The sequence below is a fragment of the Lissotriton helveticus genome, chromosome 1_1, assembly GCF_964261635.1.
Source record: "Lissotriton helveticus chromosome 1_1, aLisHel1.1, whole genome shotgun sequence".
In the NCBI taxonomy this organism is placed as follows: domain Eukaryota; kingdom Metazoa; phylum Chordata; class Amphibia; order Caudata; family Salamandridae; genus Lissotriton; species Lissotriton helveticus.
The window spans coordinates 63,634,211-63,657,551 of record NC_136057.1 but is presented as its reverse complement, the minus strand read 5'-3'; the positions used below and the strand labels follow the sequence as shown (position 1 = coordinate 63,657,551).

The 23,341-nt window shown below is 44.8% G+C and overlaps 1 protein-coding gene and 1 long non-coding RNA gene across 4 annotated transcripts in view; both read right to left on the bottom strand.

The window, feature by feature from the left end:
* Positions 1 to 23,341, bottom strand: part of LOC144825381 (uncharacterized) — a 77,740-nt gene that overhangs the window by 34,318 nt on the left and 20,081 nt on the right. For 2 of the 3 annotated variants that reach the window (XR_013609426.1, XR_013609428.1), the window contains one exon: positions 21,078 to 21,718. This is a non-coding gene — a long non-coding RNA (uncharacterized LOC144825381). Of the gene's footprint in view, positions 1 to 21,077; positions 21,719 to 23,341 lie in introns of those variants that run through there. The other variant, XR_013609452.1, reaches the window with a different exon arrangement.
* On the bottom strand, positions 10,926 to 20,191 carry LOC144770981 (uncharacterized). Its single transcript, XM_078658928.1, has 2 exons — positions 18,468 to 20,191; positions 10,926 to 11,007 (listed from the first exon to the last, which is right to left on the bottom strand). The coding sequence occupies exons 1-2, from the start codon at positions 20,189 to 20,191 to the stop codon at positions 10,926 to 10,928; spliced, it is 1,806 nt and encodes a 601-aa protein (XP_078515054.1).

The window sequence follows — 23,341 nt, the reverse complement described above, 5'->3', positions numbered from 1 at the left end:
TGTGTTCTAATTGTGTCTGTGATATGTGGCTAGCCGAGCTCTGCATGACAAATATAAGTCAAGACACTCTCAGTAACAGTTAAAATGTGTCTCAAAAACATATTTTCGGCCAATTGAATTGTTTTTATACTGGCATATCCCCAGAGGCCTGATCCATAAAGAACAACTGATATACAAGTAGCATTATAAATAGTTAAAATTTCCCTAATGGTTTTTTTCCCCATTTTTTTAATAACATTTTTTAAAGCCATTATTGTTTTTGAGAACAAGAGTGTTCTCGCTTTTACCGCACTTGCCCATGTGCCAGTCTCATGGAACAGGATACCTAAATAAAGAAAGGTAGGGGTAGATTCCAAGGGAGTATTATTTATGTAAATATTTTCCTTCTTTGCTTACCTCTTGTACCACAGTTCATGGAAAACGTTTTTGTACAATTCATTTTTAGATCCAGGTTTGACATAAATTTATTAAATGATGTTGTGAGGTTCTGTAACGCCAGGGGCGTCCGAGCCATTAAAACCGCGTTGTCTGCGTACAGGAGTGCAGGGACAGATCTCTTACCAACCATGGGCATATCCCTGCCCTCCTGCAGCAGACGCTGCTCAAGACCATTCATATAGATCAAGAACAGAAATGGGGCCAGGACGCACCCTTGGCGTACCCCAAAGCCCATCCCAAAGGATCTTGTACATTCTCCACCCTTCCCATAACGGACAAATGCTGTGGCCCCTGAGTATAGTTCCCTTAAGAAGCAAATAATAGTTTTTTCCACCCCTAACCTTTCTAATAATGCCCAAAGTTTACTATGGGACACGCAGTCAAATGCCGATGTAAGATCGACAATTGTAAAATAAAAGCGTTCCCCCTTAACCCTGGTATATTTTTGGTGCAAAATAAATAAATGTAATCCTTGTTCAACTGTACCTATTCCCTTCTGAAAACCGTATTGCAGGTCACTTATTATCCCGTTTTCTTCTGCCCACTTTTGAAGTCTCGCTAAAATAATTCTGCCAAGGATCTTCATGGACGAGTCCAAAAGGGAAATGGGTCGGTAGGATGCACAATTTTGCCTATCTCCCTTCTTAAATATTGGCACAATTACCGAGGTGAACCAGGAGGAGTTTAGTCCCATCTCCAGAGCGGCATTAAAAAGCTGTGCCAGCATAGGCCCCCAAATCTCGCTATTTTCTTTAAACAAGTCTGCTGGTATCCCATCTGGGCCTGGGGCTTTTCCGCTCTTGGTTGTTTTCAGACTCGCCATGACTTCTTCCATGGTTACGACCAATTTCGTAAACGGTGCCCTTTTTTCCCTAATTATGGGGAGCAGTAATTGGTGCGTACCATGTGGGTCACTATAGAGTTTGGAAAAATGGTCGACCCAAACATCCTCAGAAATCGCTATTTCTATTAGTGTTATCATAAAGAAAGGGGGCATTTACCACCTTCCAGAACGCAGATGGGTCTTTAGATAGCGACGCTTCACAGAGGGCATCCCAGGCCTCCCGTTTTATAATATTTTTCCTGTTTTTCAATGCATCGTTATATTTTTTCCTTAAGCCTCTCACCAATGACAGGTCTCGAGGGTTCCCATGTAGTGCGTTTTTAAGGTCGGAGAGGGCCTTAGTGCATGAAGTATCAAACCATCTCCTATTACCTTTTACCCGTTTTTTGCACTTAACCCATAAGCTATCCCTGATAGCAGACGCTAATTATTATAGTTAAAATGTTCAATAATACGCTCACTGTCTGTGTGCTCATCCAGACAGATCATAAAACTTTCTAGACATTAAATCACCAGATTCCTTGTAAATTGTTCTGGGGTCACCTTACTCCATTTAAATGTTTAGCCGTTTTGCCTCCCAAGCATCACATCAGGGACTATCTGGCTAGAGGACCCTTCACCATCTAGCTCCTGAAATGGATTTTCAATCTCTAATGTTAGTGGCCGGTGGTCACTCATTGGCAAATCAAGAGTCTTGAATCTTTTAATTTGCCGACCATACCTATTTACGGATATAATGAAGTCAATAACAGACAATGCTCCCCTTTCAATAAATGTCGGGACAAAGGGGGATTAAATTTGAGCAATTTCATTAACATATCCCAGATCATAGGTAAACAGTATTTCATTTAAGAGGTCCCCCCCACACACAGTGTTCAAAATGGGTAAGACTAATGTCTTGTTCAAGCATAAGACCACAAATGCCTTGTTGACCCCTTTTTCAAAGAGCATAATTAAAATCCCCCCCAAATAATTATTACTTCTTTCTTTTGGTGTCAATTTCATGTTTTAGGTCATCCCTCAGCGTTTTTATAGTAATAACAATATCGATATTCGGGATGTTATTATAAAAATTTATAATAATCAAACTAACCGCCTTCTTAACATCTATCCTTACCAGCTGATAGAAGCTGCTTTTTGAGAGTAACTGTACTCTCTCATAGTTAAGCTGGTTAGAAAGATGCATGCTCAGGCCACCCTTTGCCCTCCCATATCTTCCCCCCAAAGCCGGTGTAAACAGGGTTTTATATCCATTTATATGAATTGGCTCTGTTAACCAGGTTTCATGTAAGGGCAAGATATCATATTTAATTACTACATTTTCCCAGATAGGGTTTTTAATTTTCGATTTTAGTCCTGCCACGAACCAAAACATAAAGTTACAATGTTCCTTTTTTTTATGGTACTATTGGGTCTTGTGGAAGAATTAGCCCCATCTGTTGGCTCAGCCCTTAACAGATTACCCATTTTACTCCTTTCGGCCTGACATTCGTGCCCTCCAGGATCTCCCTGGAGGGTTACTTTAACATCTCTATTATTCATTTTACATTCCCCTTCGTTAACACTAAAACTCTCTGGGGACATGGGGACTACACAGTTAGTAGCTGTCTTTCCTTCACACAGTACAATTTCTTCATTATTTGACTTAATTAAATCACTGTCCTGTGGTGTAGGGTACATAAAAATAACAGCATTGTCCCTAGGAAGTCAGTCCACCAGTTCAAGGCCTGAAAGTAAGTCAAACCGATTATATATTGGTATATTATAACTACCTGGTACAAGACCTGTGCTGCCACCGTAATGGTTGTTTTCTAATCGAGGATGTACCGATCGCAGGTATGGTGCTCTGGGGTAGAAATCACCTAATTCCCAGGTTACTATAGAGCTATCTCCTATTTGGGATTGCCAGCTTCGGAGGTAAGGGATAACATGTTTGTCCCTAAAATTTACTATGATCAAGTCACCTGCTATATCTTTTGGCATGAGTCCTAGCCATCCCACCCTTCTGGCATTCAAAATTCTCCCATCAATATTAGCTGGGAGAGGTCCGTTTTTACTTAACCAAAAGGCTACTTTATTTTTTAATTCCTGTCCTTCAGTTTTCCCATTTATGAGCTCAGGAACCCCCGAGAGGATACTAACATAAGGTGCCGCCTCCGGAGGTAAATCAATACAGTTTATTGCCGTGATTACCACCCGTCCCATCTAGGTTGATACTTGTTTTAATCTGCCCTACCATAGGTGCAACATTCTTGGTTATTGTAGGTTTTTGGATTGATTTTGAATCCTGGGTATTTAGGGAAGATGTTTCCAGGGCTACCGGTTGATTTTAAGCAATATTCCCTGGCCCAATGCTTTTGGCCACAGTGGTTTCAATTGGCTTCTTAGTTTGCTTGTTTCCTGTCATTTTCTTAATGAGTATGGTGTTTGCCTTTGTGATTTCCTCTATACTCCCCACCTTTTCCCCTATTCTCTTCACTCGTTCTACCAATGGTAGTATTAAAGATTTAACCAAATGTTCAATCTGGGCGAGTAGGTCTGATGGTGGGGTAGATACGGGGACTCGTGGTATTGGACAAACCTTTGGTGATGTAAGGGGGCTGTTTGTTGCCGTTGGGGGACTTGAATACAATTTTTGTTGTTTCGCTAATCTCCCCCTATGTTTGGCACCTTTACGCTTCCTTTTAGCTAAAGGAACCTGAGCATGTGTAGGAGATTTCGGATTGTCTTTAATAGGTGAGTTGAGAGCAGTACTCGGAAGACTTAAGTCTGATATAAATTGTACATTGGGCTCAGCCCCTGTGTTTCCCGTGGTTAACTCACAACTTAGATCCCTGGTTGGCCCATAGTCTCGTTCTAGTGGGGTACATGAAATATTGCTAATCTCATTTCCATCCCCTAATGCAGATGGAGGTTGTGAAGATTCGATTAACACCAGGGAAGATCGTTTATTAGATGTACTTTCTACAGATAGGCGTTGTTCGGCTCTCACTATTTCACGTTCAATAGCAGATGTTGCCTTGTTAAGTAGTGGTCTATTGTCCCCTTCAGCGATCCCCCCTCGGAGATGATAGTTTTAGGGACCCCTTTAGTAGTCATAATACGAGTGATGTTTCTATATATGGCCAAGTAACAGAACAGGACACACAGGAAACCCACCTAGCCGGTGCGTAGTCCAGTAAGCAAGAACCACACAATAAGCTATCGTGGCCATATATAATTAACTTACTCAGTTTTTCTCAATGTCCACAGTCAAATGGGGTGGCCCAGCCAGGCCTCTTTTGGCCTCTGAGGGCCCGCCCTTAGCCCGGATAGTCCCGCGCGCGTCCCGCGAGGCGTTCCTCAGCGCTGCGATGACGTCAGGCGTGCGCCTTGGCCGTCGGGGCACCTGGGGATTGTAGTCCCTGCCCTCGCGGCGTTCGTCTGGCCGGTTGCACTGCCGTTCCGTTTTGCAGATGAAACGGGCACTGGGAAGGCAGTCCGGTCCCCCACAACAGTATTCACCCAAGGAGCCTCGTGGATTCAGCCAGCTAACCAGGTAAGGTTCTACGCTTGTCACTTCTGGAGCAGAATGACGTCGACACTGAGCTGCATGATATCTCCTACTGCGTGCAGCAGGACTGCTTTAAGGTTTGAGGATCCAGTCTGGCGTGTTGGGAATCTGCAGGTAAAGGAGTATCCACCAGAAAGAGCATTATCAAAGGCAAGTAACTGGTTTGTTATGTTTTCCTGCTGTCGTATATTATCTCTTTCTGGGTGGTGAACTCTGCTCGCGGAGTTATCTGTACTCCTTGGAGCTCGCATAGTTCCTAAAAACTCTGCTCCAAGGAGCGTAGCGAGGTTTTTTTCTACGCTCGCGCTCTTCAACGTCATGTGCCTGAGCAGGGAAAATCCACCTCCTAATGAGATTTTTCCTTGCTTGCGCTCGCCGTAGTCTAGTTGGTGAGCAAAATCAACCTCCTGGGGCGATTTCTCAAAGCAGATCGTAGGATTTCTCAATGCAAGTGGTCGCGGCAGGTCACAACCACTCGCGTTGAGAAAACTTCTTTCGCATTGAAGAAGCAGCTGCACCCTCTTGTGCTGAACATGGTGCCATTCGCGATTATTTTTACAGGGCGGGACAAACACCAGGAGATCAAAATCAAATCAAATCAAATTATTCTTGTGATTTTTTTGGCAATTATTTGATTTTTGCAAGCACTAACACTTCTCTGTGTAAAGTAAAGACCTTGAGAGTTTTGTAACTTTCAGATACTCAAATTCAATTCAATTCAATTCAATTCAATTCAATTAATTTATATAGCGCGCTACATACCCAGAGGGTCTCAAGGCGCTTGGAGAGGGGTGGGGAATTACTTGTTGAATATCCAGGTTTTAAGTTGTTTTCTGAATGCTAGGTGGTTCTGAGTGAGGCGAAGGTCAATGGGAAGTGAGTTCCAGGTTTTGGCTGCCAGGTAGGAGAAGGATCTTCCTCCCATGGTGGTTTTGTTGATGCGAGGTACAGCAGCAAGGGCTTGGTGGGAGGAGCGTAGCTGGCGGGAGGGGGTATAGAAGGAGAGTCGTGTGTTGAGGCATTCGGGTCCAAGTTCGTAAAGTGCTTTGTGTGCGTAGGTTAGGAGGCGGAATGTTATCCTCTTATTGACGGGGAGCCAGTGGAGGTTTTTCAGGTGACCAGAAATGTGGTCTTTACGCGGAATGTCTAGTATGAGTCTGGCTGATGCGTTCTGGATGCGTTGGAGTTTTTTCTGAAGTTTTGCGGTGGTACCGGCGTATAGGGTGTTTCCGTAGTCCAAGCGGCTTGTAACCAGTGCGTGGGTGACCGTTTTTCTAGTTTCGGTGGGGATCCAGCGAAATGTTTTTTTGAGCATCCGAAGGATGTTGAAGCAAGATGATGAAACGGCGTTGACCTGTCTGGTCATCGAGAGTGAGGAGTCCAGGATGACGCCCAGATTCCGTGCGTGGTCCGTCGGGATGGGTGCTTTTCCAAGGGACTCTGGCCACCATGAGTCGTCCCAGGCGGAGGGGGAGGTACCTAGGATAAGGACCTCAGTCTTGTCGGAATTGAGTTTCAGACGGCTGTGCTTCATCCACTCGGCTACTTCTCTCATTCCTTTATGTAAGTTTGTTTTGGCGGGGTTAGGGTCTTTGGTGAGTGAGAGGATCAGTTGAGTGTCGTCAGCGTAGGAGATGATGTTGATGTTGTGTTGGCGTGCGATGGCCGCGAGGGGGCTCATGTATACGTTGAAGAGGGTGGGGCTGAGTGAAGATCCTTGTGGCACGCCGCAGATGACTTCAGTGGCCTCTGATTTGAATGATGGGAGGCGGACTCTCTGGGTTCTTCTGGCAAGGAACGAGGTGATCCATTCCAGTGCTTTTCCTTGGATTTCTATGTTTCTGAGGCGTTGTAACAGGGTGCTATGACAGACTGTGTCGAAGGCTGCGGAGAGGTCGAGGAGGATGAGGGCGACTGTGTCTCCATGGTCCAGTAGGGTTCGAATGTCGTCTGTTGCTGCGATGAGTGCGGTCTCCGTGCTATGTTTGGCTCGGAAGCCAGACTGTGAGGAGTCTAGGGATTTGTTGGTTTCAAGGAAGGCGGCGAGCTGGTTGTTGATAGCTTTCTCAATAACTTTGGCCGGGAATGGAAGGAGCGAGATGGGGCGGTAGTTTTTGAGTTCGGTGGGGTCAGCTGTGGGTTTTTTCAGAAGGGCGCTGAGTTCGGCGTGTTTCCAGCTTTCCGGGAAGGTGGCGGAGTTAAGGGAGCAGTTGATGACATCACGGAGGTGGGGTGCGATGACGGAGTCAGCTTTGTTGAAGATGTGGTGAGGGCATGGGTCTGTGGGGGATCCTGAGTGGATGGAGTTCATCAGGCGGATGGTGTCCTCGGTGGAGATTGGGTCCCAGTCATTAAGGATGTTCAAGGGGGGGTGAGGGTACGGCAGAAGGTAGGGTTGGATGGTCTCAGGGTTGGTTGTCAAAGCTGTTGTGGATGTCTGCTATTTTGTCGTGGAAGAACGAAGCTAGGGAGTCGCAAAGGGCTTGAGAGGGAGTGATGTCGTTGGAGTTGGCAGTGGGGTTGGTAAAGTCTTTGACGATGTTGAATAATTCCTTGCTGTTGTGGCGTTGTTGTCAAGTCGTTCTTTGAAAGCGGCTTTCTTGGCGGTCCGGATCAGTTGGTGGTGTATGCGGATGGCATTTTTGAAGGCGTCCCTGGTGCTGGTGTTTGGGACTTTTTTCCATGCCTTCTCAAGGGAGCGACAGAGTTTCTTGGATTTCTTAAGATCATCGTTGAACCAGGGGGCGTTTTTGCTGCCTGGTTTGATTTGACGTTTTTTCAGGGGTGCTAGGCTGTTGGCGCTGTTGGTTAACCATTGAGTGAAATTAATGGCTGCTTGGTTGGGGTTCGAAGAGTGGGCAGGGGGGTTTTGAAGAAGCGATAAGGAGATCTGGCCGATGGTGATTTTGTTCCAGTTTCTTCGCAGAGTAGGTTGAGGATGGCCGTGGGTTGTGGTCTTTTTGTACATAAGTGCCGCTCGTCAAGGAGCTTTGGACTTTGCGCTCTGTGTGTTTTGTGCTCGCTCGTTTGTTGCCAGGAGCCCGGTAGGGCACAGAAGCTGTTTGGAGGGTGAAAGGGCTGCAGAAGGACGGGACTGCGAGGCTCGTCAGGCTGTGCGTGTAACAGCCAGCACACCTGCCGCCTCTTCCCGTGTCTCCGCCCCCCCTGCCTGAGCCTTGAAAACTCCTCGCGGCCCCCGCTCCGCCGGAGCCGCTCGTCAAGGAGCTTTGGACTTTGCGCTCTGTGTGTTTTGTGCTCGCTCGTTTGCTGCCAGGAACCCCGTAGGGCACAGAAGCTGTTTGGAGGGTGAAAGGGCTGCAGAAGGACGGGACTGCGAGGCTCGTCAGGCTGTGCGTGTAACAGCCAGCACACCTGCCGCCTCTTCCCGTGTCTCCGCCCCCCCTGCCTGAGCCTTGAAAACTCCTCGCAGCCCCAGCTCCGCGGGAGCCGCTCGTCAAGGAGCTTTGGACTTTGCGCTCTGTGTGTTTTGTGCTCGCTCGTTTGCTGCCAGGAGCCCCGTAGGGCACAGAAGCTGTTTGGAGGGTGAAAGGGCTGCAGAAGGACGGGACTGCGAGGCTCGTCAGGCTGTGCGTGTAACAGCCAGCACACCTGCCGCCTCTTCCCGTGTCTCCGCCCCCTAATTACAGCCCCATATGTATCTTGGATTCACAACGCGTTAGCGGGACGCGTGTGCGGGACCAATCCCGGGACAAAGCCCGGACTAAGGGCGGACCCTCTGAGACCCTCCGAGAACCGAGGAGACCGGACTGGGCATAGCCATTTATCTACATTTGTCTACAGGTACTGACTGTTTATTTATTTAATCATTGTATCACCTTCATCAATTGATATACTAACCGACCCCTGTTATTCATACATGGCAACTGTTAATGTTGAGCTGCATGTGCAGGACAAACAGGGTTTGTTGCTCAATGGGACTCTGGACAGTTACTTCTCCAAATCATCGCCTGATATCTCTAGGGAGATTGTTTTGGCGGAGCGGCGGGCAGACCGCCGACGTTCAGTGGAAAGTATGAAGAATGGGTCCGGTTTACCACCTTTATCTCCTGTGATTGGACCCCCTGCTAATGCAACTGGGATAATAGTCAACGAGTCGATCCCTTTATTAGATAGTATACTCCTGGATGTAAATACGGCTGTCCTTTCACCAGAAACCGTATCTAGAGCGGATATGATCGATCTGTCCGTAACATCTATTGGAAGTAGCTTAATGTCATCAAAGGGAGACGCTTTGTCACAATTGCATGCAGCCCGCAATAAGGCTAAAAAATTACCATCTACAGGGAAATTTTATGGTCCACCGCCGAACAAAAAACGACGGAAAAGGAGGGACCCATTGCAACCCAAATTGAGCTGTTCTGATTTTGGTAAAAAGTTGACCACAATTGCCAAGAATCCCTGTGTTGTTCAATCTGATTCCGAGAGGATTGATACCATACCTGCATCCCCACTCCCACTGAACACATCTGTAGATAAGGAGGACTGTATGGATACTAGTGCAAGAGGCGATGTTCATGTTGAGAATAAGGGTCCTGTATCCCTACTTGATATTGAGAATCTGATTAGATCATACTCTGCATCTATTCTGGAGAGGTTAATGGAGGTGGAGTGTAGATTGTCTAAAATTGAAAATGCATTGCCCAAAAAAGATCTTGTTGGCAATAAAGATGTTAACAACGTAGACAGTCAGACATCTAACTGTGCATCACAGGTTTTGTTATCTACTGTCCATCCTCCTCCACCTACTTCTCCTTATGTTGTTCCTACTCCTTCCTCAATTTTACCTGTACCCAAATTCTTGGGGAATACAGTATCAGCTATTGTTCATCACCATGCTGCTACTAAACCATCTCAAGCCAAAACTGGTGATCAACTGCTGGGTACTGTTGTTAGTAAAACCAGTGGTAATACATCTAAAAGTACTGGTAATGCAACCAATTTAGGTTTGTCAGATTTAACAAGGGAGGCGAGGGAAAGTAGACGCACCTGGGGGAAACCAAAAAGAGTTCCTTTGCCTGAACTTCCACCAGAGGCATTACCCTATGTGGTAGTCCTAACAGGTGTGCCGGTCCTTGAACAAAATAAGAGGGAGGGTTTTTTCCAACTAAAAAACAAAATAACGCATTGGTTGAGAACACATAGGCCCATTGCAAATTATATCAATGGGGAAATAGTTCATGTCCGACGCCTCGAATGGTTGGGAGGCAGAACTAAAGATATCGAAGGTGACATAGTGGTTGTTAATTTCAGGGATCCAAATGCTGTTCACTTTATATTGAATTGGCAGATGGGCAACTCTAATAATACTATAATCCCAAGACCTCTAACGTATTTCTATCCAAGGTCAGTGGTGTTCCCATCTCAGTTTCCCCCTTCTCACTGTATAACCCAAACCCAGCCACCTAATTATTCAATTGTACAGAATGTTGGGAGTAGTCAATATGCTCAGTGCCCCCCGATTCAACAGAATATGAGAAATATGTCTTGTGTCCCTTGCCCTGTAACAGCCCCAGACCCCTTGGGATGGAACTTTGTCCCAGTTAGACATCAAAACTTCCAAAACGCTCAAGATAGAAGGATGGATTATCTAAAACCCTTCACACCACTTGAAACGTCAAATTGATTTGATGTTTTCAGTGGTCTTGATAACTGCGATTGAAGTTTTTTGAGTGGGGGGGATGAGGGAAGAGACATAAGGAACCTCACTGCTATGGGAGTTGTAACTGAGTGTAATTTATTGCCAACTGCTGTACTTCGATCTCTGGCAGAAAATGTAATATGTAACGATAACATTCCTGAAGAACTGTTAGAACCAACATGTACTTTAAGACACTTACCTTCTGAGGGAATACCCTTGGCAACCGAACAAGTGACATATGCTGGTGATGAGATGCCAAGGTTTAACACTGTTATGTCTTCTGTACTAGGGGCTTCGGTTAAGCTGGTTAGTTGGAATGTAGCCGGGGTTGCCAGCAATTTGAGGGATCCTGAGTGGGCTGTTTTAATGGAATCTTTTGACTTTTGCTTACTTCAGGAGACATGGGCAGTTGATACTCCCCATAGGGTGGGCTACAAGACTTTTGGTATTGGAGCAATCCCATCTAGGAGTGGTAGGTCATCTGGGGGTCTCTTGATCTGGGCAAAAATCAACCTAAGGGTTAACATTGAGGTGATAGACACAAATTCTTTAGATATCCTAGCATTAAAAATAACAACCTCCAATGGGAATAAATTATTCCTAATAAATATTTATAATAGGCCACCCCCCTCATCAAAGGAATCTCCGACTGTTCTTAAATTGGATTGCTTTCTGAGAGGGTTGGACCCTGGGGAGGATTTTGTCATCTTGGCTGGGGATCTGAATTGTAACTACGAACCTGTTTTGGGTATAAGTGAGATTTTCGAGGAGGAAGATCAGGCAAATAATATCCCCCTCCTCGGGAACATCAAATCGGTGAAATGTTCCACTCTGGCTCTCCAACTGATCAAATTATGTACAGAGCATCACCTTAGGGCTTGTAACGGTCGGTTACCGTCTGACACCTTAAAAAAACCAACCTTTGGTAGGAATACATATAGGAGTAACTTGGATTTTGTGATGGTTTCTATCCCCCTTTGGTCGTATCTTATAGATCTTGAAATAATGGAGAGGGCGGAAAGTGACCACTTTCCATTAAACTTGTCATTAAATGCTGTATTATTTAGCGATCTTCTTTTACCACTCTCCTCCGAGGAAAGCGTTGGAGATGGTAATGATATTCATATTAGTAATAACAGGAGATCGCTAAAATGGCCATTTATTTTGGATCGTGGCGATATTCTCAGCGAAATATACTCACTTTTTGCTGGGACTTTTGCTACATACCTAAGTTTAACTCCTGAGGAGGAAGCAAAAACTCCTTTTCTGACCATACATCAGGAGTTCTTTCTAAAATTAAAATTACTGGTAACAAAAATGCCTAAAAAACTTCAGCAGACGACTCAGAATCTGTCTCACAGTAAGCCGTGGTATGACAGATCCTGTAGAGAGTCCAAAAGGGAACTGTTAAATGCTATCAAATCCAGGTCGCAATTAGATGTAAAAATAGCAAGAAGCAACTACAAAACTGCCCAAAGGACATCAAAAATTGCGTGGGAGGAAGAGAAGTGGGCTGAATTGTTGTCAGCTGCAAAATCACACGATACAGTGGTCTTCTGGAAGTTGATAGCAAATGGGAATAAAGTAGGTAGGGTGGTCAAAGATACTTTCTTAGACGAGCAAACCTGGGTAACCCATTTTACCAATTTGTACAGGAAATATGATGACCCTTATATAACATCCAATGCAGCAAGTTTAGAAATTCCAGCAGATCCGCTTGTTTTTACCCTGGGAGAAACAGAGCTGGCTATAAGCCAAGTAAAAACTGGGAAAGCCCCAGGTTTGGATAAAATCCCCGGGGATCTTTACAAGCATGACTTGAAAATATGGGCACCATACATCAATCATCTATGCAACAAACTGTCCCAAAGCTTAGATTTTCCTGAAAGCTGGAAAGGAGCTGAAATCGTTTTAATATATAAAAAAGGAGACAGGAAGGATCCCTGTAATTATCGTCCGATAAGCTTAATGGACATCCTTCAGAAAATTTACTCACGTCATATTTTAGTAAGAGTGAGTAATTGGTTGGATGAAAACTTATTTTTGACTAAATTTCAAGCCGGGTTCAGAACAAAAGTCAGCACTATAGATCAGTGCTTTAGATTCTGCTGCCTCTATTGGAAGTACGTAAAGATAAAGAAGGCCCACTTATATGTTGCCTTTGTTGATTTAAGGGCAGCATTTGATCTGGTCCCACGTGATCTTCTGTGGAAGTCGTTGAGTGCAGCGGGTATGCCAAACAATATAGTAGCACAGATTATAAAATTACACGATGGGAACTTTGCGAGAATTAGATGGGGACAAAATGGCGAATTATCACGGAAAATTCCAATTGAGCGTGGAGTTCGCCAAGGATGCGTCCTGGCCCCCACTCTTTTCTCTATTTTCGTGAATGATATTCCCTCATATTTAGAAAGATGCAAAAATGATGCACCTAAATTGAATGGCGAGAGGGTAGCATCTCTATTGTTTGCTGACGATACTATTCTGATATCCCAAACAAAAAACGGCTTGCAGACTTTATTGAATACTTTTAATGATTATTGTAGTCAAAAGGGGCTAGAGATTAACGTAAAGAAAACAAAATACATGGCCCTTAATCCAACCAAACCAGACAAGGGTTGTCTAACTTTAAATGGGATAAAGTTGGAATCAGTGCCTCACTTTTCTTATTTAGGGGTGACGCTAGATTGCAACTTTACCCGGAAAGCTCAATTGGAAAAAAGCAAATTTCTATATGCTCAGAATGTCAAACCAATACTTAGAGAGCAAAGCTTAAGCACCAGTAAAGCGGTGCGTCCAGTTATGGAACTTTTTAAATTTAAGGTTCAATCATCAGTGCTATATGGTGCTGAACTGTGGGGGCCAGGGTCCAAGGAGACCTTTAGTATCAACGATAACAACTTTATGCGAAGTTTGGTAAGAGTCCCGCGAGGAACCCCATTAGTACCTCTGCAATTGGACCTTGATCTTAAAAGAACAGATCATCACGTTCTAATTAGACCGCTTATGCTCTGGGTAAGATTGTGGCACGTTCCTGAGCTTCAAGCATATAGAGAAGGGCTGATAGAGATTATGGCGTTGGACAGTCACAAAAAAATCCTATGGCTCACACATGTTAGGACTTGGCTCAACATCATAGGCCTGAAACATTTTTGGGAGCATCCTGAGCTGTTACCACCCAATCCCAAATTAGCCCTGAAAAAAGCTTTTTGGTCCTATATAGCCAATATGATTGTAAACACAAATACCAGTACTAATGGCTCATTAGTTTCAAAATTCTTAAGCTTTAAGGACAAACCTTTATATGAGCCCTTTATGGACGAAATAGAGCCTCCACTTGCCAAAACACTATTTCTAAAGTTTAGATATGGCAATCTTTTATTAAAATCAACTTTGGCTCGTTGGGCAAGGAGTCGTGATCCATCCGCTGAGGTATTGGACGAAGCTTGCTCACTTTGTGAAAATAACCAAACAGAGAATGAGCTGCACATTCTTTTCTTCTGTCCTATCTACGCCCATGAAAGAAGAAGATGGATTAAACCAATATGCCTATTATTGGGGTTAAGGTCCTGCCCTCAGGCACTGAGAATTTTGACTACAAACACTTCACAACAGATAGTTTTTAGTGTTAGTAGATTTTTACTTTCTATTTGCTACTGTAGGAAGAAACTGGGCCATCAGCTGTGAATCGAGTTCCCGACAGCCTTGACTTTGATGTAAGAGTTGAATCTGTCATATTGGCACAAATAGCACTATTTAACTGAATTTGCTCATAGAATTATTGAGGTGTCCTCCTGTCTCATATGATTTTTTTTGTTATGCTCCAAGTGTTTTCTAATATGTGTTGCATAGTCATATAGAATGTATTTTATATAATTTTTATCAATTGCAATGTTTAAACTGTTCTTTTATGGCGTAAAGCCGAAATAAAGATTTGAAATTGAATTGAGATAAAGTGTACGCAGCTGTGGTCTGTCCAATGGAGAGCTGTGGTGTGACTGAAGGAGATATGTTTGCTGGAGGTGAAGATGGGGTCGAGTGTGTGACCTGCGTGGTGAGTGGGGGTATTAACAAGTTGTTTGAGTCCGAGGTTGGCGAGATTGTCCAGCAGGGTGGTGGTGTTGCTGTCGTTGCATTTCTCCAGGTGAAAATTGAGGTCTCCCAATAGAATGTAATCCTCGGAGGGGTGGGCGTGTGGGGTGATGAAGTCAGTGATGTCTTCACTGAATTGAGCACGGGGTCCTGGTGGCCTGTAGAGGAGGGTGCCTCTGAGTGTGGTCTTGGGATCGGTGTGGATCTGGAAGTGGAGGTGCTCGGCGCTCGCGAGGTTGACGTCTGAGCTGGTTGAGATGCGGATGGAGTTCTTATGGACGATAGCGATGCCTCCTCCTGTTTGCTTGTTGCGGTCTTTTCGGATGATCTTGTAGCCTTCCGGGATGGCAATGGTGATGTCTGGGGCTGAGGAGGCGTTCATCCATGTTTCTGTTAGGAAGGCGACGTCCGGAGAGATGGTGTCTAGTAGATTCCAGAGGTCGATAGCGTGTCTGTGGACCGAGCGGGTGTTGAGCAGGATGCATTTAAGGTGGTTGGTGTCAGGTCTCTGTTTGGTGTTGGTGGATGAGGAGTTGGTCTTGGTGCCGTCAAACTTGCAGGAGTTGCATGTGAAGGGTCCATGGGTGTGTCCGGGGGCGGCTTGTGCGCAGGTGGGGAGTCGGCCTGTGTTAAGGGCTAGGAGGGTGGAGGCGGCATATGTAATGCGGGTGTGGTGGGTGGGACGGGGGATAGGGGGTCTGGCGCTGGGCGCGGGCTTTGCGCGGACGGGCGCAGACGGGCTTACCTTTGGCGCACCTTCGGCGCAACTGGGGCGCGACCGCTGCGCGTGAACGCTGCGCGAGAGTGCAACTGTCATATATGGATGGTGGAGGGGGAGGGGCGAGGGAGGGTCAGCTGGGAGGCGGGAAGCGGGGCGGAGATCCGGGTAGGGAGGTACCAACAACAACAACAACAGCAGATCACACAAAATGGCAGCGAGCCAAAATCGCCTCAGGGTTAGGGCACAGGTAGCGTCACAATCGGGGGAGAGTAAATGATCACAATACAATTTAGTACATACAATCAGGCACAATTGAGGACAGGTCTACAGCGCACCCAGGCAGTCTTCGCGCAGATAGATGATCACGCACGCTAATACAGGCTAGTACAGGCAGTCAGGCAACCTAGCGTCATGCAATAATATGTTTGCACGATCTCTGGCAATGGCAGCAGCTAGGCGAGCAAGCAGGCAGCGGTGGTCTAAGAGAGCGCAGCGATACCACTTGGAGGCGGGGAGCTTCGTGAGGAGCGGCCGTTACTGCTGGAAGCAGGGCGGTCACAGCGAGACACACGGGGATCAGGATAGATAGTATCAGTGGGAGGGAGGGTCAGCTGGGAGGCGGGAAGCGGGGCAGAGATCCGGGTAGGGAGGTACCAACAACAACAACAACAGCAGATCACACAAAATGGCAGCGAGCCAAAATCGCCACAGGGTTAGGGCACAGGTAGCGTCACAATCGGGGGAGAGTAAATGAGCACAATACAATTTAGTACATACAATCAGGCACAATTGAGGACAGGTCTACAGCGCACCCAGGCAGTCTTCGCGCAGATAGATGATCACGCACGCTAATATAGGCTAGTACAGGCTGTCAGGCAACCTAGCGTCATGCAATAATATGTTTGCACGATCTCTGGCAATGGCAGCAGCTAGGCGAGCAAGCAGGCAGCGGTGGTCTAAGAGAGCGCAACGATACCACTTGGAGGCGGGGAGCTTCGTGAGGAAGGGCCGTTACTGCTGGAAGCAGGGCGGTCACAGCGAGACACACGGGGATCAGGATAGATAGTATCAGTGGGAGGGAGGGTCAGCTGGGAGGCAGGAAGCGGGGCAGAGATCCGGGTAGGGAGGTACCAACAACAACAACAACAGCAGATCACACAAAATGGCAGCGAGCCAAAATCGCCACAGGGTTAGGGCACAGGTAGCGTCACAATCGGGGGAGAGTAAATGAGCACAATACAATTTAGTACATACAATCAGGCACAATTGAGGACAGGTCTACAGCGCACCCAGGCAGTCTTCGCGCAGATAGATGATCACGCACGCTAATACAGGCTAGTACAGGCAGTCAGGCAACCTAGCGTCATGCAATAATATGTTTGCACGATCTCTGGCAATGGCAGCAGCTAGGCGAGCAAGCAGGCAGCGGTGGTCTAAGAGAGCGCAACGATACCACTTGGAGGCGGGGAGCTTCGTGAGGAGCGGCGGTTAATTGTGGATTCAAATGCAATTAAAAATATTTCCAGGCCTGAAATTGTTTGGGGAGGTTGCATGAGGGCAGCCTAAGTTATCCTCCAAGAGTTTCTTGATTAAACCTATTGCAACTACAATATGTGCTCTTTCATGTAAAGTTAGGTTGTGAGAAGCTTTTCTGCAACTCAAGCTACGCCTTACTTTTCACCTGGTGTGGATGCATTTCTCATGTGTAGTGAGATCTCCTTTCTCAGTAAAATGTTTCTGGCTTTCCCCTCCTGTATATGGCTTTAGTCCAGTGTGAATTCCCTCATGTGAAATGACATTGTATTCGAGACTAAACCTTATCTGACATTCAGAACACACATAAGGCATTTTTCCCCCGTGTGAGTTCGCTCATGACAAGTGAGAAGTAATTTGTAACCAAAACTTTGCTTTCATTTCGAGCACTCATAAGGTATTTCCCCAGAGTGGGATTTCTCATGAAGCATAACACTGTCTTTCAGATACAAGCTTTTATGGCATAAGGATTTTCTCCAGTGTGGAGTTTCTCATGGTGAGATCACGTTTTTCTCTGCAGCTTTTCTGGAATTCAGAGCACTCATAAGGGTTTTCATCAGTATGGAGTCGCTTAGTGAGGCTGTGCCTATCAAATAGGAATATCTGGCATTAACAGCATTGGTAATGTTCTTTCCCTGTGTGCGTCTGCTCATGTAGAGTGAGATTGTGTTTAAAATTGATGCTTTTCTGGCATTCGTAGCACTGAATTATTTTTGATGGTGTGTTTTCTTATGGTGCTTGTAACCATCTCTATCTCTGAATCTTTTCTAACATTTAGAACACTGATAATATTTTTTCTCCAGTGTGGATTCTCACATGTTCAGTGAGATGAGATTTAAGGCTGAAACATTTTTGGCATTCGGAGCACTGATAAGGTTTTTCCCCAGTGTGGGTTCTCACATGTTCAGTGAGATTAGATTATTGGCTGAAACATTTTTGGCATTTGGAGCACTGATAAGGCTTTTCCCCAGTGTGGATTCTCACATGTTCATTGAGATTAGATTTTTGGCTAAAACATTTTTGGCGTTCGGAGCACTGATAAGGTTTTTCCCCAGTGTGGGTTCTTATATGCTGAGTGAGACTGCTTTTTACACTGAAACATATCTGGCATTCGGAGCACTGATAAAGGTTTTCTCCAGTGTGGGTTCTTATATGCATAGTGAGACGGCTTTTATTACTGAAACATATCTGGCATTCAGAGCACTGATAAGGTTTTTCCCCAGTGTGGGTTCTTATATGCTGAGTGAGACTGCTTTTCTTTTTGAAATATCTCTGACATTCAGAGCATGGATAAGGTTTTTCCCCAGTGTGGGTTCTTATATGGTGAGTGAAATTGATTTTTGCACTGAAACATTCCTGGCAGTCAGAGCACTGATAAGGTTTTTCCCCAGTGTGGGTTCTTGTATGCAGAGTGAGACAGCCTTTTTGACTGAAACATTTCTGGCATTCAGAGCACTGATAAGGTTTTTCCCCAGTGTGGATTCTTATGTGCTGTGTGAGACTACTTTTTCTACTGAAACATCTGTGGCATTCAGAGCACTGATTAGGTTTTTCCCCAGTGTGGGTCTTTGTATGTTCAGTGAGTCTGCTTTTGAAACTGAAACATTTCTGGCATTCAGAGCACTGATAAGGTTTTTCCCCAGTGCGGGTCTTTGTATGTTCAGTGAGTCTGCTTTTGAAACTGAAACATTTCTGGCATTCAGAGCACTGATAAGGTTTTTCCCCTGTGTGGAATCTCACATGTGCAGTCAGAAGTGGTTTAAGTTTGAAATGTTTTGGGCATTCAGAGCACTGATAAGGTTTTTCCCCAGTGTGGGTCCTTGTATGTTCAGTGAGTCTGCTTTTGAAACTGAAACATTTCTGGCATTCAGAGCACTGAAAAGGTTTATCCCCAGTGTGGGTTCTTCTATGCTGAGTGAGACTGTTTTTGTATATGAAACATTTCTGGCATTCTGTGCATTGATGAGGTTTTTCCCCAGTGTGGGTTCTTGTATGCAGAGTGAGAGTGCTTTGATCACTGAAACATTTCTGGCATTCAGAGCACTGATAACGTTTTTCCTTAGCCTTAGAGTGGTATCTTGTATGCTGAGTGAGACTGCTTTTGTCTTTGAAACATTTCTGGCATTCCAGGCACTGATAAGGTTTGTCCACAGAGTGGGTTATTGTATGTCGAGATAGACTCCATTTGTTACAAAACCTTTTCTGGCATTCAGAGCACTGATAAGGGTTTTCCCCAGAGTGGATTCTCATATGTTCAGTTAAATAAGATTTTTGGTTGAAACTTTTCGAGCATTCAGCGCACTGGTAAGGTTTGTCCACAGAGTGGGTTATTGTATGTCGAGATAGACTCCGTTTGTTACAAAACCTTTTCTGGCATTCAGAGCACTGATAAGGGTTTGCCTCAGAGTGGATTCTCATATGTTCAGTTAAATAAGATTTAAGGTTGAAACTTTTCGGGCATTCAGCGCACTGGTAAGGTTTTTCCCCAGTGTGGGTTCTTGTATGCAGAGTGAGACAGCTTTTTTGACTGAAACATTTCTGGCATTCAGAGCACTGATAAGGTTTTTCCCCAGTGTGGATTCTTATGTGCTTTGTGAGACTACTTTTTCTACTGAAACATCTCTGGCATTCAGAGCACTGATAAGGTTTTTCCCCTGTGTGGAATCTCACATGTGCAGTCAGAAGTGATTTAAGTTTGAAATGTTTTGGGCATTCAGAGCACTGATAAGGTTTTTCCCCAGTGTGGGTCTTTGTATGTTCAGTGAGTCTGCTTTTGAAACTGAAACATTTCTGGCATTCAGAGCACTGATAAGGTTTTTCCCCTGTGTGGAATCTCACATGTGCAGTCAGAAGTGGTTTAAGTTTGAAATGTTTTGGGCATTCAGAGCACTGATAAGGTTTTTCCCCAGTGTGGCTCCTTGTATGTTCAGTGAGCCTGCTTTTGAAACTGAAACATTTCTGGCATTCAGAGCACTGAAAAGGTTTATCCCCAGTGTGGGTTCTTCTATGCTGAGTGAGACTGTTTTTGTATATGAAACATTTCTGGCATTCTGTGCATTGATGAGGTTTTTCCCCAGTGTGGGTTCTTGTATGCAGAGTGAGAGTGCTTTGATCACTGAAACATTTCTGGCATTCAGAGCACTGATAACGTTTTTCCTTAGCCTTAGAGTGGTATCTTGTATGCTGAGTGAGACTGCTTTTGTCTTTGAAACATTTCTGGCATTCCAGGCACTGATAAGGTTTGTCCACAGAGTGGGTTATTGTATGTCGAGATAGACTCCATTTGTTACAAAACCTTTTCTGGCATTCAGAGCACTGATAAGGGTTTTCCGCAGAGTGGATTCTCATATGTTCAGTTAAATAAGATTTTTGGTTGAAACTTTTCGAGCATTCAGCGCACTGGTAAGGTTTGTCCACAGAGTGGGTTATTGTATGTCGAGATAGACTCCGTTTGTTACAAAACCTTTTCTGGCATTCAGAGCACTGAAAAGGTTTTTCCCCAGTGTGGATTCTCATATGCTCAGTGAGATAAGACTTACGCCTGAAACTTTTGTGGCATACTTTGCACGGAGAGTGGTTTCCCCCAGTGTGGATTCTCATATGCTCAGTGAGATAAGATTTACGCCTGAAAGTTTTTTGGCATACTTTGCACTGAGAGTGGTTTCCCCCTGTGTGCATTCTGTCAAATTCTAGGAGATAAGATTTATGGCTGTATCTTTTTGGACACAGGTAACTTTTTTCCCCAACTTCGGGCTTGTTTAGATAATGTTCAGCACTTATCTCTAAAAATTGTGTGTAATTTTCTTAACACTTGAATTGAGCAAACTATGTCTGGAAGCAGTCCTGTAACACCTGTTGACATTTTTCTAGCAGATAATAGTCTTTAGCCTCTCCGGCAGCAACTTAATTTGTGACTGAAGTTTTTCTCAAATCTATTTGTATAGGTTCTTAGCAATGCAGTAATCAGGTGTTGGTTTGATATTTAATGATTAAACTGATAAGGTCTGTTTTGTACTGACGTAATGGCAGTAACTGAGGGCATTTGAACGTGCAGAGTACTATTGTGGATCATTAGTCGCAGAATATTAGTTCCTTCTACCCTTTCTATGTTTGGTGTAAGGTTAAGGTTTGTAGTCCTGAAGACGAGGCTTTATTTACATTAGCTATAGCGCAACGGTGCTCCTTTAATCCATTTTTATATTTAACAGTTTTACATATCACTCCTGCACGATTTACATAGAATTACCGAACAGTACACAATAAAAAGGAAACAATCTGAGATGGTCATGAAAACAATAAAATGGTGAATTTTTAAGGTTTTCGCCAGAGTGAGTAGAGTGGGTCGAGGTGTCATATCTCGAGGCAGTTAGTCTCAAACTTGCGTAACTGGTTAAAAACGGTTGTTGAACAAAGGTGATTTTCTAATCTTTTGGTTGTTAACGTGTCAGCTTCGGAGTCTTCTTTCAGCGTCTTTTCTTTGATGGTATCCAGAAGAAACCTTTAGTTGTAAAAAAAAATGTATGCAGTGTGTGCTTCCTCTCTAGAATTACATGGTGCTTTAGATGAACGTTATTCTGTCATGCTGAGGCGATTTGTCTTTCTGATAATATTTCAGATGAGGATGCTGAAGTGGTCTTTCTACATTATTTCTGATGCTGTGTGCACAGATATGGCTTTGCTCTGGGTTAATGAAATGCAAAATTAGAAACTTCACTTACAGGTGTAGTACTTTCCTCGCCACACTTAGATTTTTCAAAATTGTTTAAACGTAGAATTCTGGATGTCCTTCAGTTTTTCAAAATAATCTTTCTTATGGTGCTGACATTCAGTTGCTTAGTGCTAAATCTTGCTTTCTTCGTCCGTAATTTCAATCACCTATAGTATTAAAATTAAATAGTTAATACATGTACATTTCCAAAAATATAATTTACAAGCCAAATCAATGCAGAATTTTGAAAATGTTGAGCTGTTTTTCAGACAGAGCAGAGTGTAGAATGGTAGCATGAGAGTACTTGGATGTAGGAGTGAGGATTTGTAGAATTGTCAACATTTTATTAAGCTCACAAAGGATACATGTACCCTATGGAGTTGCAACATAGAATCCAAAGGCAGATATTAAAGTCATATGGACTAGCACCAAACAAATATTAAAAAAATATATACTATTAATTAATTTGTAATGCAGATTTCTGGGAAGGGAATTACTCCTCCACGGACAACAGGTGTTTTCCCCTGCCCTAAGTTACCACCTACTTGTATCTGGTATCCTGACTTGAGATTTGGCCTCTGCCTCAAGCAAATCTATTGTGTGCTGCGAGGACTATGCCTAGACCTATCCCTCAACTATGGTCCAGAGTGTGAATGCAGGGCAATGAAATTAAGGCGTACTTTCATGTGTTCATTTTATTCCACCTGGTTATCAGTTGTTAGGTTTATCTGCACCTGGACCAGGACACAATTTTTTTCCAGACAGAAAAATTAGACTGCAAAGATGCATAAGACGCTGGGTGCAGCAGAAGCAGTCAAGACTTATTCTGTTTTTTTTACTAACTGGGGGAAACACGCAATTCTTCCCTCTGTTGGTGTTCACAGTTGTTGTTGGCCTGTGATTCAGCATTGAGTGCAGAGCATACCGAGTAGAGCTGAGGGGCCGAGCCGAGGAGGAGTTGACGAGCAAGCGGAGCAGAGCCTGGGACGACTGCCCTGGTTTGTTTTGTGACCAGTTCCCGCTCCCGAAGGTTTCTCCCGCTTCACCCGCGTCCTGTTATACGGGCGCTTTAAGTTCTACAGATCTGCTGTGGGGGCAGGAACGGCTGCTGCCAGCAACGCGGTGCTAAGGCGCTGCTAGTGCTGCTCGTGCGGCCGCCGCTGCAGGGGTCAAAGGAGCCTTGGCCTGCGGTGCTGCTGGTGCGGCGGCTGCTTCAGGGCACAGAGGCACAGAGGAGAACAGAGGAGCACAGAGGGCACAGAGGAGCCTTGGCCTGCCGCCTGATTTTACTTATTTACTAAGCATTGAGCAGAGCAGAGCCGAGGAGTGGAGGGGAGTGCCTACATCTGCCATCTGTAGTGGGACTGGCTCTGGATCCTGCTCTTGCTCCTGAAGGATTGCTAGCATTCTCCCTTGTACTCTTGACAGCGATGAATAGCAATGAACAAGCAATGAACAGTGAGTGGTGAGTGACAAGTGGCAAGAGGTGTGTGGCGTGTGGCGAGTAGTTAAGGTTGATCGGTCCGTAAGTCGCTGAGCCATTGGAGTCTGTAATAAGTCTGTAATACAAAATCTGAGAAATTATGCAAAGGGAAAAGTGACAATAGACTTTGACCCTCTTGAAGCACCCCTCGACCCCTGAATTACTCTGCATGCCTAGACTACAGCCCTACCTGGACCCCGGATATTAATTAATCGGTTAATTAAATAATTAAGTAACCGGCAGTACCGGCGGATTCTGTACCGAGGTGTGCTTTGGGGGTGTTTTCCCTTGGAGGTGTTGGGAGGTG